At 43.6% G+C, this 16,046-nt stretch overlaps 1 protein-coding gene across 1 annotated transcript in view; it reads right to left on the bottom strand.

The window, feature by feature from the left end:
* Positions 1 to 11,762: 11,762 nt before the first annotated feature.
* The window catches only part of LOC147024838 (uncharacterized), a 35,880-nt gene continuing 31,596 nt past the window's right edge, over positions 11,763 to 16,046 (bottom strand). Inside the window, exon 2 of the mRNA XM_085885149.1 lies at positions 11,763 to 13,789. Within this exon, the coding sequence (XP_085741275.1) occupies positions 12,033 to 13,789 (1,757 nt within the window). The 3' untranslated portion in view covers positions 11,763 to 12,032. The remainder of the gene's footprint in view (positions 13,790 to 16,046) is intronic.

The raw sequence follows: 16,046 nt of genomic DNA, 5'->3' as shown, positions 1-16,046 counted from the left end.
CAACCGCATCTCAACAACCACGCCATCCATACCATAGCGCCAGCCACAACAATCACAAACCAACTTCTCCACAACCGCCGACATCTCCACGAACACCAAAGGGCAACAACAACTCCATCACTCCCTCGGAAAGCGACGGTTAAAAGTATTCACTTTACAAGTTCCCTCAGATCGGGTAAACAAGATTGACGGTCGGAACTCAACTCCCGCCCCAATTTCCCTCAGATCGGGTAAACAAGATTGACGGTTGGGAAACAACAACTCATCCAGCCGATCTCTGTTGGAATGTTCCCCCCCTCCCCCCGCGCGCTGCGAAGGGAGGGGCGAGGCGCCAGGGGGATAAAAGGGCGCGCTGAACGCAAGGTTGTGGTTGTGTGGAGGAGAGGGAAGAGAGTTGAGGAGTGAGTCTGTGGAGCCAGTCGGTGGAGCCAGTCGGTGGAGGGTCTGTCTCTCGAGGTGGTTGTCGATTTGGGTTTGCGGAGGATCAGTCAGCCAGTCTGTGGAGTGTCTGTCAGGGTTCGGAGAGCCTGAAGCCTGCAGTCTGTGGCGCAGCTGAGGAGAGCGGAGGAGACGTGAGCAAGGCCAAGCCTGCTGTGCCGCGCGGAGCTGCGTGTTCGTGTTCGGGACGTGGAGAGAGCCGGAGAGAGCTCGCCCACCAGTACCGAACGGTCTGAGGTGAAGGTAACCTGCGCGGCCTCCTGGAGCTCCTTCGGTCCTCAAAGCTCCAGGTTTATAAAGACCCCGAGAGGTCCAGTGTACCCCCTCGTCTTTGAGGGGGTTTTTCCTTGCTTTTCTCTGAATGAAAGTTGTGGTGCCAAGTCCGTCAAGTAGAATTGTATAAGTGACTGTACATAATAAATAGACTGTCGTAGCGCTTTGTCTTGCTCGCGTCTTGTCTCTACCCCCATCCATTGCATAACTGCATGCGTGTTTTGCATTCATTGCATGACTGCTTACGTGCTTATGTGTTGTTTGGAAATAAATGTGCTTCTTTAAATGTTGACCTGTTCGTCGCGTCATTTTCCCCAATTGAACTGCCATCTTGCCCTCGGAATATAGTGAGCTTTTAAATGGCCGATTAATAGAATCGGGTCCAGCGAGTCCTCGCGATAATACCCCGCTCGGTTATCCCAAAACGGGGCGAGCTGCTTAAGCGGCTCGTGTCCAAGCAGGCCTCGCTGAGGTACAATCTCTCAGTAATCTACCCGCGCGAATAATTAGGTAAATCGATTATTTGGCGATCGGACCCTGTAGCGTGCGGGTAGAGTGCGGACAAGGTTGTGGTGTGCTTGGAGCACACCCGTGACTGTTTTTCGGCGTTGTTCCGGAAAGTCACGACTGAATTGTCCGTCCGGTGGGCGTACAGCCGCGATTCGGATAAAAGCGGCTGTCTGTACGCCGGCGGGCAAGAATTCGTAACAATATGTACCAATTTTGGTGCTTTTATGAAAAGTCGAACAATTGGTTTGTTATGCTGCAGTACTTTTGGCCATCAATGACTGAAGCAGGTTATCCCACTGGAAGTCACAGTTGTCAGGGTAGTGACATCAATAGTTGGCACAAAGGCTAGAAGTGATTTATTGGCAGTGTGTAGGATTCCATTGGTTTTTTCTCACGGCAGTGGCACTGGCATCAGCTCGTGCTGTAAGATTTTGTCGAGGTGGACTGTGCGTCCTGCTCTGTAAGCAGTTATTAATCTTTGTAAGATATTTCTGTCCACTTTAATGTAGTTCTGCTTGCCTTTCCTGTTGCATTCAGCCACTCAGACCTATAGTCTGGGTCTACCTGATTGAAGCGATGACCAGACTCCTTGACAACAAAGTTTCCTCTCTCGAACGCCAGACAAACCTCCGTAGGCAGACTATTCATCTCGGACAGGGAGACTGCACCCCACCTTGCATAACTGAAATGATCATATAGGAAGAAGTATGGTAGCGTACACCTGAACGCATATAGGTGCGGGTCCCAAATTCCATCGTGCTGTGCTCGAGTGAAAAACAGTAAGATGTTGACCATTTGTCTATATTGCCACCATAATTATGTGTGTGAATCGTGTTTTATCCTGTTGCTGAAATTTTCATGTGTTTGTTCAATTCCTTCTTGACAACTTTTCGACCAATCCAGCTAAACCTTCTGGTTCTAGGTATGGCCCGACTGAACTAAGCTCTGCTCTCAGATCAGGATCAACACCATCCAAATAATCATAGTCGTGGAAGCAGCAGCCTCCATAGAGCCTGAAGTCAAAGTTTGTGGACCCTCGTAGCATGAGAGTATCCTTTGCCAGCTATAACTCGCTAAACAGCATTCACACCCAGAATATCACATTCTACCCACAACTCACACAAATTGTAATCTTGCATATGCCACTCCAGAACTCCATGAAAGTTCATTGCAGCGTGCAATCCTCCAAAACAAGGAATAAGTAAGTTCTTATACTCAGAGACCGACCATTTGATCTCCATCAGCTTTGGATAAAGTGCCTCATCTCCTGTTAATTCAATATGGTTTTCCTCGAGTGTTTGCACCACATGAAACACTCGCCGCACTGCAGTATTCAGTGCATCGAGTTTTTGTGCACAAGGGTCTGGATGATTTGCAAGTATCCTACAGTTTTTTCATGGTTGGTGGTGCTAATATTTTCATTGAAAGTAGTCCCGCTGCACTTTGGGTTTTGAGACTCTCGCACTAGATCTCTTAAACCATTCCACTTCAGCTTGGTCAGTCACTAGAGGTGCCATAACACCTGTTCTAATTGCTGGAACGATGTCGTTCACCACTTTGTGAATGTATGATGCCCCTTTCCTTGATGGGCTAATCGTGATATTGGCAAGGAGTCCAGCTTTGGGTGTCCACACATTTTCCACGCAACAACCTGGGTTGCATGAAAGGTTTTCTTGCCGTCGAGAGTATTCTTTTTCTATCCACATTCCCGCATATCTCTAAACACGCTCTTTGTTTTATTTCCTAATAGACATTTTAACACATTCAGGGCCAATGCTATACACAAAATATCCATTTATCATGACTGAAAAATGTTTTGTGGTATATTTTTTATTGACAATATCAAAACTCCAGCACATGTCAAGTGAATGTGTTGAAAATGGCTGTGATTTTGAGTCGGCCATATTAAAGGGTTAAAAACTCAAAATTGAGTCTGACAAACATTTGATTCAGATTCAGCATATACCAAAATACTGTTGTGGATTTCCACCACTCCGGCGTTCGGGCGACCGCTTTTAGCTAATTGCGGCCGCACGCCACCGACCGTGGCAATCCAGTCGCAGCTTTCGGATCAACGCCAAAATCCAGCTATGGGTGTGTTTTTAACCACACCACAACCTTGTCAATGCTCTGTCCGCGCTACAGGGTCGATCGCCGAATTGTCGATTTACCTAATTATTCGCGCGGTCAGACTACCGAGAGGTTGTATCTCAACGGGACCTGTCCGGAAACGAGCCACTTTTAAGCAGCTGGTTACGTTTGCGATTGCCGAGTGGTTTATTATTGCCAAGCCCCGTTGGACCCGATTAGCTTATCGGTGTTAAAAACCAGCTATTTATTCCGATTATGGCAGTTCAATGGAGGAAGGGACGCAACGAGCAGGTGAATATTCAAACAATGGGGGCATTTATTGTACATGCATGCAGTCAATGAAGCAATGGGGGGGGGGGGGATGGGGACAGGACACGAGCAAAAAGACTTACAGCCGTTGTCTATTATCATTTACATGCACTTATAACAATTCTCTACTTAAGGACAAGGCGCCACAGACTTCCATGCAAAACCCCAGAAAAGAAAAGGCCCAGGCTCGTAAGCCTTTAATATTTGCTCGGAGCTGGGATGACCGAAGGGACTCCGGGAGACCGAGCAGGCTACCTGCCACCCTCTTGGTGACTCGCTGGGCGACCCTCGATGTCTCTGCCCGAACTCGTCTCAACTCCAACGGCAAACCGGCTGGCGACTCCTCTCCGGCTCCAACTCGACCAACTCCAACGACGCCTTCAACGGTGCCTCCAACGGTGAACCGGCTGGCGCCTCCTCCCTGGCTCCGACTCGACCAACTCCAACGACGCCTTCAACTGCTCCCGCTCTCACACCGATTCCACCGGTTCCACCGATATACTCACCAATTCTCTCACACCCGCCTCTCAACTGCCTTCTCGGCGTTCCGACGCGGCCCTTTATCGCCCATCCCCCTTTCCTCCCGGCACGCGGGGCAAAATCTTTGGGATCTCCGATGGGGACGTGCTTACGCATTTTTTGAGGTTTTCGCCCCAACCGTCATTTCTGTTTACCCGTTCTGAGGGATATCGGGGCGGGAGTTGCTGAGATGCTGTTGTGGTGGTGGAGGTGGCGCTGTGGTGGGGATGGCGTGGTTGTTGAGATGTCGTTGTGGTGGTGGAGGTGGCATGGGTGTAGTGGTGATGGCATGGTTGTTGAGATGTCGTTGTTTGTTTGAAAGAAATGTTGGCGGTTGTGGAGAAGGTGGTGAGGAAATGTTGTTCAAAATAAAGATAGAAAAGAATACTACTACCTCAAGATTCACAGCCTGGCACACGAATAATCCCTTTAGACATTGGTGGGGAAATCTAACCTGGACACACACTTCCCGGAATAACTGACCTCTGGGGAACCTGAATGGTGTTCTGTGAATTTCCACAACCGTAACGATACGTCAAGTAAGAATGAGTGCCTGCTGTTAACTGGAAATGCTTCCATTGTTAATTTTTGTCCAAATTTTATCCTGTCAAAATATTCTATACAGTACTGTACCATAAAAGTAGTTTGTCTGTCTGTCTGCGTATCGCCATTTTTCTCAGAGATAGCTGAACAGATCTTCGTCAAACTTTCAGAGGTTCACCAGTGAGTGTTTTTGGCAAAAAGTATTTTTTGAAAAAAAAAAAAGTGGAATTTTTATTTTATCTTGATCACTCTGTCGTGCATAACCCTTTGTAGCTGTGTGAAAGGTAATATTAAATGATCCCCAACCCCATTATTTGTTGTCTGTATGGAAGTGTTTTTGGCCCCCACAAAAATCGACCGGGTTCACCTGCTAGTTCGGCATAAGGTAACAGAATTGGAGTTGGATTTATATCAACATCAGAGTAAGTAGAGCCGATTTTAGAAAATAACTCTGCAAGCCAAAAGAGTATGAGAAGAACTTGGCAAATAATCATATGTATATGTGGGAAAATTATGCACCTAGACCAGGAATCAAACCCAGGTGCTGGGTTCGATTCCTTGTCTGGGCATGTATTTTTCCAACATATACATATGTTTGTTTGCCTGTTCATTTATAATGGCAAATAATATTAAGCATAATAGCAAGGCATTCTTTAAATACATAATTGGTAAAGAACAGATTAGGACAAGTGTGGGCCCATTGAGGAATAGCAGCGAGAGAGTGCTTAGTGAAGAAAGCAAGATGGCAGGCTTATTTATTAAACAGTAATTTTGCTTCAACATTTACACAAGAACAGTTAGGTTAGGAGAATTGCCAATAGCTGAGAGTATCTATCAAGAAAGTGAAGAAGGGCTTTTACAGAAGATCCAGGTTGGAGTGGAAGAAGTAAAGGAACAGCTCGGAAATCTAAGAGAAGATAAGGCTCCGGATCCAGATAATATGCAACCGAGAGTAGTGATGGAGGTGGCTGAGCAGGTAAGCGAGATCTTAACAGATATTTTCAATAGCTCACTGGAGTCAGGACAGGTACCGGAGGATTGGAGAGTAGCAAATGTAACACCATTATTTAAGAAAGGATCCAGAGAAGAATTGGGAAACTATAGACCTGTTAGTTTGACTTCAATTGTGGGGAAGGTGTTGGAGACATTAATTAGGGACCACATGAGGAACCATTTAAATAAATACAAACTAATTAAAGGTAATCAGCATGGGTTTACCAACGGTAGTTCTTGTCAAACAAATCTTTTAGAGTTCTTTGAAGTAGTTTCTGATTGGTTGGATAAGGGAATGGCAGTGGACAAAGTATATCTCGATTTTAAGAAGGCATTTGATAAGGTACCACATCGGAGGTTGTTAGTCAGGTGAGGGCTTGTGGATTGGTCAGACAGCTAACTTAAATGGAAACTAACTTGGTGATCAAAGCAAAGAATGGCGGAGTGGAAGGATGTCTAGCTGGGAAAATGTAAATAGTGGGGTATCTCAGCGGTCAGTACTAGCACAATTACTAGTCCCCTACCGGTTTCACCAGAGGGGACGATAGGTTTGCTCTTATCAGTCCGTCCGTCTGTCCATCCCACCTGTGGTTTTTCAGACTTTTTGCAAAACCTTTTCACATATTCAGTTGAAAATTGGTACATGGCTTTATTATGATAAGTTACAGGAAAAGTTCGAGTTTCAGAGCGTTTCATCAATTTTTAATTTTGAAAATATCATTTAAACATTATACATGGGTCAGTTTTCAGCTGCCCTGACTAAACCCCCCCCCTTTCCAATCTGCTTTCCACCCATTAGCTGGACAGCTGACCTGACTCCACCCCAATACAATCATGCACCGCCATTGCATGAAGCAGCAGAGATTGGCTAGCCTCAGGCCCTTGGCCTGGGTGTTAGTCCATGGCCCAGTGCAATTGGAATGATCCCAGGTATATAACCACAATGTATTATATTTGCACATTTTTAGCCACGTCGCAGACGCTGGCTCTAAGAGAGCTCCGCGTTGTTCTTCTTCTTCTTGCTCTTCTTGTTCTTCTGGTGAAGACGAAACCTTTATGATGCGGCTCTTGGACACATTTGTCCTTGTTAATTCATGTATGTGCATCGGGTTATTTTAAAAATGAAAGACAATGCCAAGAAACGAATGAAACACTGTGGTTTAGAAAGGTACTTCTTCTTCATTTTGGTTCTGCTATTGGTTCAAGCGTGCATCAACACAAACTAGTTTTTATCTCCGGTTTGTTATTCTCGTTGTCTTTATTGGTTTCTCGTCTACAAAAGATATCAGTAAATGAAAAATGCTTTACTATTATTTTTCCGAATAGACCCAAACACGGTTGGTGAGTGAGAAGGTTTCTTCTTTAAGAAGGCATTTGATAAGGAACCACATCGGAGGTTGTTAGCCAAAGTGAGGGCTTGTGGAGTGGCTGGGCAGGTCGCTAATGGAATTGTAAACTGGCTTAGTGATAGAAAGCAAAGAGTGGCTGTGAGTGGGAGGATGTCTTGCTGGGAGGATGTAAGTAGCGGGGTACCTCAGGGATCAGTAATCGGTCCATTACTCTTCATTATTTACATCAACGATTTGGATAATGGGGTGAAGAGTAAGCTTTCCAAATTTGCAGATGACACAAAGCTTGGAGGTAAGGTGGATAGCAGAGGGGGTGTTGATCAGATTCAGGAAAGTATTGGTACTTGCATAGATTGGGCAAAAGATTGGCAGATGCAATTTAACCTGAACAAGTGTAAGGTGTTGGGGATGAGAAAGAACAATGAAAATAGAGATTACATGATGCAAGGGGCAATCTTGGAGCATGTCACACAGGAGAAGGATCTGGGAAGCAGACAGGTCAATGCCAGGCAGATATAGGGAAAGCAAATATGGTTTTCGGTTGTATTCGTAGGGGGACAAATTAAAAATGAAGAGGTGGTTTTAACATGAGCAGAATTTAGTGAGGCCACATCTAGAATAGTGTGCGGTTTTGGTCACCACATCTGAGGAATGACACAGCTGCCAAAGAGAGAGAACAGGGTAGCCAGGCTACAAGATTTAATCTGGGCCTATCTAGACTTAGCTACAGCATGAACAGCGGCTGGACTTTTTACAGTGTCTTCACAAAGTATTCACACCCCTTGACTTTTTTACATTTTTTTTGTTTTACAGCCTGAATTTAAAATGGGTTAAATTGATATTTTTTTTTTTTAGTTACCGATCTACACAAAATACCCCATCATGTCAAAGTGGAAGTTTTTCATAGAAATTTTTACAAATAAATTAAAAATGAAAAGCTGAAATGTCTTGCATCAATAAGTATTTAACCCCTTTGCTATGACACTCCAAATTGAGCTCAGGTGCATCCAATTTCTGACCTTTGATCATCCTTGAGATGTCTCTCCAACTTGATTGGAGTTCACCTGTGGCCAATTTAATTAATTGGACATGATTGAGAAAGAAATACCTTTCTTAAATAAGGTCCCACAGATTACAGTGCATGTCAGAGCAGAAACTCCACCACAGAATCCAAGGAACTGTCCTTATAACTCCAAGATATAATTGTGAGGAGGCATATATCTGGGGAAGGATATAAAACAATTTATAGAGTGTTGAAAGTTCCCAAGATCACAGTGAGCTCCATCATTAGGAAATGGAAAGAATATGGAACGACCCAGACTCTTCCTAGAGCTGGCCGTCCGTCCAAACTGAGCAACTGGGCAAGAAGGACCTTTGTCAGGGAGGTGACCAACAACCCATTGACCACTCTGACAGAACTACAGAGTTCCTTGACTGAGATGGGAGGACTTGCCAGAAGGACAACAGTGACTGCAGCACTTCACAAATCTAAGCTTTATGGGAGAGTGGCTAGACAGAAGCCATTCTTGAGAAAAAGGCACATGACAGCACGCCTGGAGTTTGCAAAGAGGCACATGAAAGATTCTGAGAGCATGAGACAAAATACTCTGTGGTCTGATGAGACGAAAATTGAACTCTGGCCTGAATGCAAAGCACTACATCTGGTGGAAACTGAGCAGTTAATGACAGCAGAAACAGTTGGTAAGTTTAAATTGGAATTCGATAGGTACTGAGAAGCATTGGAGACTGAAGCGTATAGGGATATTGGCAGGACTTTTCGGTAGCTCAAGTATGGATGGGGGATTATATGTGCATCTGTGCGGAGTGTCAAGTCTGTTCAGGTCTTGTCAAGGGATAGTGTGTGGTTGGTATTGTTTATTTCTTACCAAAGAACTGCCTTCGCCCACCCCCCAACTCCTGAAATAAAAATAAAAAAACATTTAAATAAATATATCTCCCCAATTTTATTTCAGCAGCATTGGGATATCCCTAAGCACACCACATAGTCTCATCCTCACTCCTTTCATTCTCCCAATTAAATTATGTCGTTTTGACATATATTTGGTCTGATGTTGGTGTGGTGCAGGCATGATGGACTGAATGGCCGCCTCCTGTGTCTAATTTCCTTGTGTTCCTTTTGCGCCTAAAATAGTTGGCCAATGTTTGCTGGTAACCTGGCCAAAATGAAAAGTTATTACCTCATGTTCCATGGTAATGATCATATTTGGTCCTCACATAGCCTTCTTTGTTCCACAAAATAAAGAATCAACATAGAAACATAGATATGATAAAGATATATGTAAGGCTCAGCCACCAATAGAGGGCTTTTTCAGTATCCTGCCAGTGTCACTAACTGAGCACCACCTTTGTAGTTTAAGGCCATCAGAACTACCAAGTACCAACTGATCGAAGGCACTTTTTTGTAGATCACCGTCAATGTTCATTACTCTTCTTTGGCGTGTATCGGGCTATTGTGAATCTCATTCTTTTAATATTTTGAACGCCCTTTGTAGCATGAAACTAGAAGCCACGAAGTTTAACTTTGATAGGAAGAAAACTATTTGAAACGATAATAGTTAAGGTGCTAAACTACTAAAATATTCTTCCAGCTATAAGGTTAAATGGTAGCCGTTTGGATTCAAAACTTTCGAAAGGACCACAGACAGAGAGTAGTTGTAAATGGATGTATGTAGTGGTGGAATTGGGTAAATAATGGAGTACCACGCGGGTGAGTTCTGGTTCAATTGGAACGATAATAAAATAAAAAAAATTAGATGCTAGAATGGGAAATAACTTACAGAAATTTGCAGAAGATACAAGAGAAAAATAAATATCGAGGAAAAATATTTTAGTTGCAGAACAGTTTAGATGTTTTGGTTTAATGGAAGAATAATAATAATTGGATGATGGAATTTAAAGTATAATAATGCTGAGTTGTAGGTAAAGGGAAGAATAATAGTAAGAGCTCAAGAAAGTGAAAGTCCTTGAGTTGAGACGGTTTTGTTTACTCAGAGAATAGTTAAGTGAAATAAGAGTGATGTAAAGACAGATGACCAACTCAAAAGGAATTAAATAAAACCATCGGTTAATAAAATGTATCACAATCTTGATGGAGTGTCAGTGCTGCTGAAGCATTTACTTGGCAAAGTTTGTGCCAGGTGGTTTGGTTTTGCTGGGTGGAGTGGTTATGCCGGGTGGTTTGGTTATGCCGTGCGGAGTGGTTTGGTTATGCCGGGTGGTTATGAGGGATGGTGTATAGGGTTCTTGCGATACCTCGCCTATTCCTCATGAAAGACACCATGCAATCTTTAATGTCAACTGACCAGTACTGGCAACCAGCTCCTCTGGCTTAACTTCTTTCTGAGGGGCAGCACACACCTGGATGCCTCGCTCTGCATGGGAAACAACAGGATGACAGTTTATAGCTGTGTCGAGATTCTAAAACTGGCTAGAGAGCTCAAAGGTGAGTGTGCACTGCACGTACATCTACGCTATCCTCCCAGACACAGATAAATCAAATTTGCAGATGGATTGCTGACTTGTCATAAAATGCATATACAGTATTTTGAATTCATAATACGTACTGCACTTGCCACTGTGGTATTTAAAAGTAGGACCGCTGGACCTGTAGCTTATCTGTGCGCTGGCATAATGTTACAACCGAAATTTGGTGGCATTCTGACTGGTGGTGTGGCGAAGAAGATTTTTGAAGGAATTTATGCGGCCGCCATTTTGACACTTCCAATCACGTGATCGGCATGACCTCTGCAATTTAACATCCCTGCCCTGGTCTGATGTTGTAACCCAAATATGGAAACATTATGACTGCTGGGTCTGGAGAAGAAGCTTTTGAAAGAATTTACTCAGTTCGCCATTTTGACCTACTTAAAATCAAATGACCAGAATGAGCTTTGCAATCCCCGTTACCATTCAGGAGCGGAACTTTGCTGCCAAATTTCAGCTGGATCGGCCCAGCTGTTTGGCCAGAGAAATAGGAGATGGATGGACAGACAGACAGATGGACGGTGCATGATGTTAACACCTTATCGGGAATTCCAATTCCAGATAAGCTAAAAAGTGTATTGATGGTATTTTGTCATGGCATGAGGATGAGGTAGATGGGCTGAATTACCTTTTTAGTTTTCACACCTGTATGTCTGTTTGGCTGTAAGCAGGATATCTCAAAAAGTTGTGGACAGAATCAAACGAAACTTGGTGGGCAGGTTGGTTGTGGAAGGATGAAGTGATTCGATTTGATGAAGATCTGGATCGGGATTCAAGAAGTTTTTAACCGATTCTTCACCATTGAGAGATATCGGGCTAAAATGATATAAAACACGATATCTCAAAACGTTATGGAGTGATTCGACCGACACTTGGTGAACAGTTTCGTTGTATGACAAAGAACAATTGATTAAATTTAGGTGAAGATCTGAATCCAGATCTTAGTCCGGCAGTTTTTTTTTTTTTTAAATGTGCCTTTAGTGATACAAGCATGAAATTTGGCACACTGCTAGGGCAGTATCTTACAAAGATTTTTGGATATAGGGACATTCCAGATTCTTCCCAGAGCCAAAATGGCGGCCATTTTACAAAATAGCCGATTTTGTGTTGTATAAGGAGGATACATGTGGATACAATTATATTTAAGAAGCATACCAGTGGTTTTATTTAACTAAATATAGATTCGAGCAAATAAGACATAGCAAATAAATGTGACAAAGTGTGAATAAACCATTTATTTGGTCATTTTTTGGTGCATTTTTGCACTTTTGGATGGTTTTCTACAACAAACTCTTCAAAAAACTGTTATCAAGCACCATGGAATGACTTGTTCATTTAACACTCTTGAACTCAGAGGAAGTGCTTCTGTTTGATCCTAACATCAACTTAGAGTCAAAATTATACAGTGGAACCTCTAGATCCAGGTAACAGAGTCTACTATGATGCATGGATACATGTGTACATGTTACATAATTATCATCTGTGATCTCTCTTGTCCCAGTTCTACTCTCTTGTACACTCCCCACCACAATGACATAGAGCTGTGCACTGGAGTGCAGCCTTGACACACTTGCACTGTCCTCTGCATCCCTTTTTGCAGCCACACCTTAGTAGTTGCCGACATTCCTCAGTTGCCTCTGGGAGGGTTGTCCAGTATATGTCCCAGCCATTATCGGTGTGAACCCACCCCCAGTCACTTGGTGATGGGAGCTCTGGTGTGGACACCATCATCTGGCCCCAACAGTAGCCGGCTTGGTAGGTAGCTCTCTTGATGTGCTGTTTCAGGGCTTCACGAGTTGGTGGGAGAGCATCTATTGATCTGCCATTCTGGGTGAACAGATGCTTGCGACACTCATTGACATGTTCCTGGCTACTGGTGCGATCATAGAGCACAACAAAAAAACGTTCCAGTGCAGCCATGTGGTCATCTACGGCTGAAGGAGTTGGCGTGGCAGCCAAGGCACAGAATGCTGCAGTGACATCAGTGACCTCATCACAGGCTTTCCAGGTTTCCCATGCTTTTTTCTTCCCCCTGCCTCCGAAGCTTGAAACGGTGTCGCATCCAGTGAGGGCATGGAAGAATGGCAAACCTCGACACTTGTTAGGTCCCAGTGCCACAGACATCTCGTGAGCTACCAAGAACCTGAAGTTCTTTCCTGTGCCAAAAGCAACCCAGAGCTCATCAATGTCCAGACGTCCAACTGCCGTCACCGCAAGGACCACGACATCAGTGTCTACTGTACGGATCAACACTTTGCTGTATCCATGCCTCACAGCGTCTTCAGCATGGAGTAGCATTCTTGTGTCAGCCTCTTCATGGCTACAAGGGGCAAGACCAGCAACATCTCGGCCAGGCTTGTGCTCCTCCATGTCCGGAAAATATGTCATGATCCGGTGCTTGAGTTTGGTTGAGTGAACACGTCCAGTCAAGACTGTTCCAAGCTGTTTCAGCCGGTTGTTGTACAGACTTGTTTGGTCTGCCAGCTTGAACACTGGTGCCACAAGAGCGTCCATGCGGGCATCATCGATGTAGGACACCAGTTCTCTGAGAGCGTTGCCATGATTGATATCATCCTGGTCATCCAAGGTTCTCTTTGTGTCCCTTGCTTTGTTATAGAGGGAAACCAGACACTTTACATGGTACAGGGCATCTTGCGCCATCATATCTCCAGCACTCAGTTTAGCAATAAGTGGCTTGTCTTCTAGTTTCAGAGCACATTTCCTGACTCGTCTGTCCAGGTCAAAGATAGAAGCTTTGCGCAAAGACTCGTTACCTGCTGGCTTGTCACAAAAGAAACACGTTTCGAGCAGTGACTCTGTGCGGTCCACACTCTGACGGGTATACTTTCGTGTCACGCCTTCGGTATCCCCACTGGTTGTTTTCCTCTTCTCTGCCCGAATAAATTGAGTTTTGTTGTATTGTAGTCTGCACGAATCATGCCACTTAGCCCTGTCGTGCTGGAAGGTGGACTCAATACCCTCACCATCGTCCAAGCGGGACATGTCGAGAGATTTTGGCAAGCAGTCGATCTCACTGAACCTAAGGAGGTTGTCTGCCAGAGTCTGGTATCCAGACCCTCCTGTGCTTCGCTTGGAGTCAGCTGGACAATGAAGAGGCTCAGTGGTGTCCATCTGACACAGCACACATAGGTTCCAGTCTGTCTGGTTAATTGATGTAACAGATGTACTTAGCCCTCGCTGCTGGGCGTCTAATAGTTTGAAATGCTTGGCCATTGTCTTGAACCACCACCAATCAGTCACTGTAAAATTGGGAAGAACCACCACCAAGCAGGGGATTAGTCTTTGGGTACACTACAGTGGAGTTATCACCTGAAAACAGAATAGCAGAGTTAAAATGTTTTCAACTATGAACCCCGGCCCAGAGGAGATGCATATATACACAATGGCGATCTTGGGTGATTGTCACTCGATGTCCCCAATAGGCCACCATGCATTATTTCTTTGCGCTGGACAGGACCATGTTAAACCCAAATCAATATGAACACACCATTGTAGTTTGAACATTTCTATTATGCAATCATGAAAATTAATACAGTGAGTACATCAATATCGATTTCGCAAATTTATGCATTTAATCGCGACATTGCCAGCTACCAGTATGTAATTAATAATGGAAATATTCATGCAGTCTAAGTTCCTTTCACCAAATTTGATTTTTGATCTATTTATATTTCCAGAAACAATATTCAGGTAACATTCACATGCATGATCATATTGCAGAGCTCTTGTTCCAGCCATGCATTATTGCGATGGTAAACTCTTATCTTTGTCCCTCATAGACCACCGTAGATGCATGTTTTAGTCAAATATGAAGTAGATAATGAAGCATGTGCATACTAGTTGATAATAATCATATTATACTCACTACATTGTTTTTTGCACCAAGCACATATGACTTTGCTGACCTTGTAGGCAGAATTTGTTATTCGTGGCAGCCATTTTGTAAAATGGCCACCATTTTGACCCTAGGGGTAATCTGGAATGTCCCTATATCCAAAATGTTTCCTAAGGGTATGCTATAACTGTGTACCAAATTTCATGCTTGTATCATCAAAGGCACAAAACTACCAGAATATTTCACATATCTGCCGGACCACTGAGAATTTTAAAAATTTTATGTGATTCTTTCCCACTGATATTTGGGGCCAAAAACGATATATAGTATGATATTTCAAAAAGTTGTGGATGAGTTATGACAAAACTGGATAGATGACAAGAACAAGCTGATTCGATTTTGAGTCAGGTCTGGATCCAGATATGGCCAATCAGTGGGATACAAAAGGTAAACTGTTCAGCCTTGCGTTCTACCAAGTGTATGCATTCTATTTCTACAGAGTGCTGTTCCACTTGTATATGTTCCATCATGTAGCAATGGTTGCTTTCACACCACCATGGTGTGGAGTTGGTGGGGAGTGTCCTCAGGCACAGTCACAGCCTCTAAGCTATCCTTCTAACCATCGGATATATCAAATTTGCAAAAGTAGATGGATTGCCGCCTATGTCATAAAAATGCATCTATTTGAATTGCATAATCTGTACTGTACTTGCTGCCACTGTGGTATTGAAGAAGTGTATTGTTGGTACTTTGTCATGGCATGAGGTAGATGGGCTGAATTGCCTTTTTGTGTATGTTTCATAATGTAGCAATGGTTGCTGTCAAACCATCGTGGTGGGGAGGTGGGGAGTGCCCTCAGGCATACTCAGAGTTGTTATCAGGATTTATAAAGGGTTCTACACCAACAGAGGGCTTGTTGGTATCCTGACAGTGTCAGCACCACCTTTGAAGTCTCTCAAGGCCATAAGAACTACCAATTGTCCTATGGCATATTTTTATACATCGCTGTCGATGCTCATGAAGAAACAAAAAGGAGAAATAAACAAATGAAGAAACACGGAATCATGAGTGAATGCCAGACATTGTAAAGCAAGACCATAAATAGTTGGCTAGTGATAAACTAATTCTAGAAGGTCGAAGCCAAGTTGCGATCATCTTTAAATACAGCAGACATATATGAACTCTCATAAATTTTACTGCCACTTCAAACATTATGATGTATAAAACGAATGCTTAAATACTGCATTATTTTTATGACTCTTTTGGTACTGTCCTTAATACAGTTCATTTCTAGAACAAATCCTGTGAGTTTATTGCAGTACCTTTTGTTATCAAAAACTATTCTTATTAATGGGCTGTTGTAAAATACACTATATGGCCAAAAGTATGTGGACACTCCTAATTAGTGGATTCGGCTATTTCAGCCACATCCATTGCTGACAGGTGTATAAAATCAAGCACACAGCCACGCAATCTCCATAGACAAACATTGGCAGAATGAGCCTTACTGAAGAGGTCAGTGACTTCCAATGTGGCACTGTCATAGGATGCCACCTTTCCAACAAGTCAGTTCATCAAATTTCTGCCCTGCTAGAGCTACCCCAGGCAACTGTATGTGCTGTTATTGTGAAGTGGAAAAGTCAAGGAGCAACAACAGCTCA

The sequence above is a fragment of the Eptatretus burgeri genome, chromosome 6 (genome assembly GCF_056783735.1).
Source record: "Eptatretus burgeri isolate ZD-2024b chromosome 6, Ebu_testis_v1, whole genome shotgun sequence".
Lineage (NCBI taxonomy): Eukaryota > Metazoa > Chordata > Myxini > Myxiniformes > Myxinidae > Eptatretus > Eptatretus burgeri.
This window is presented reverse-complemented; position numbering and strand designations above follow the sequence as displayed.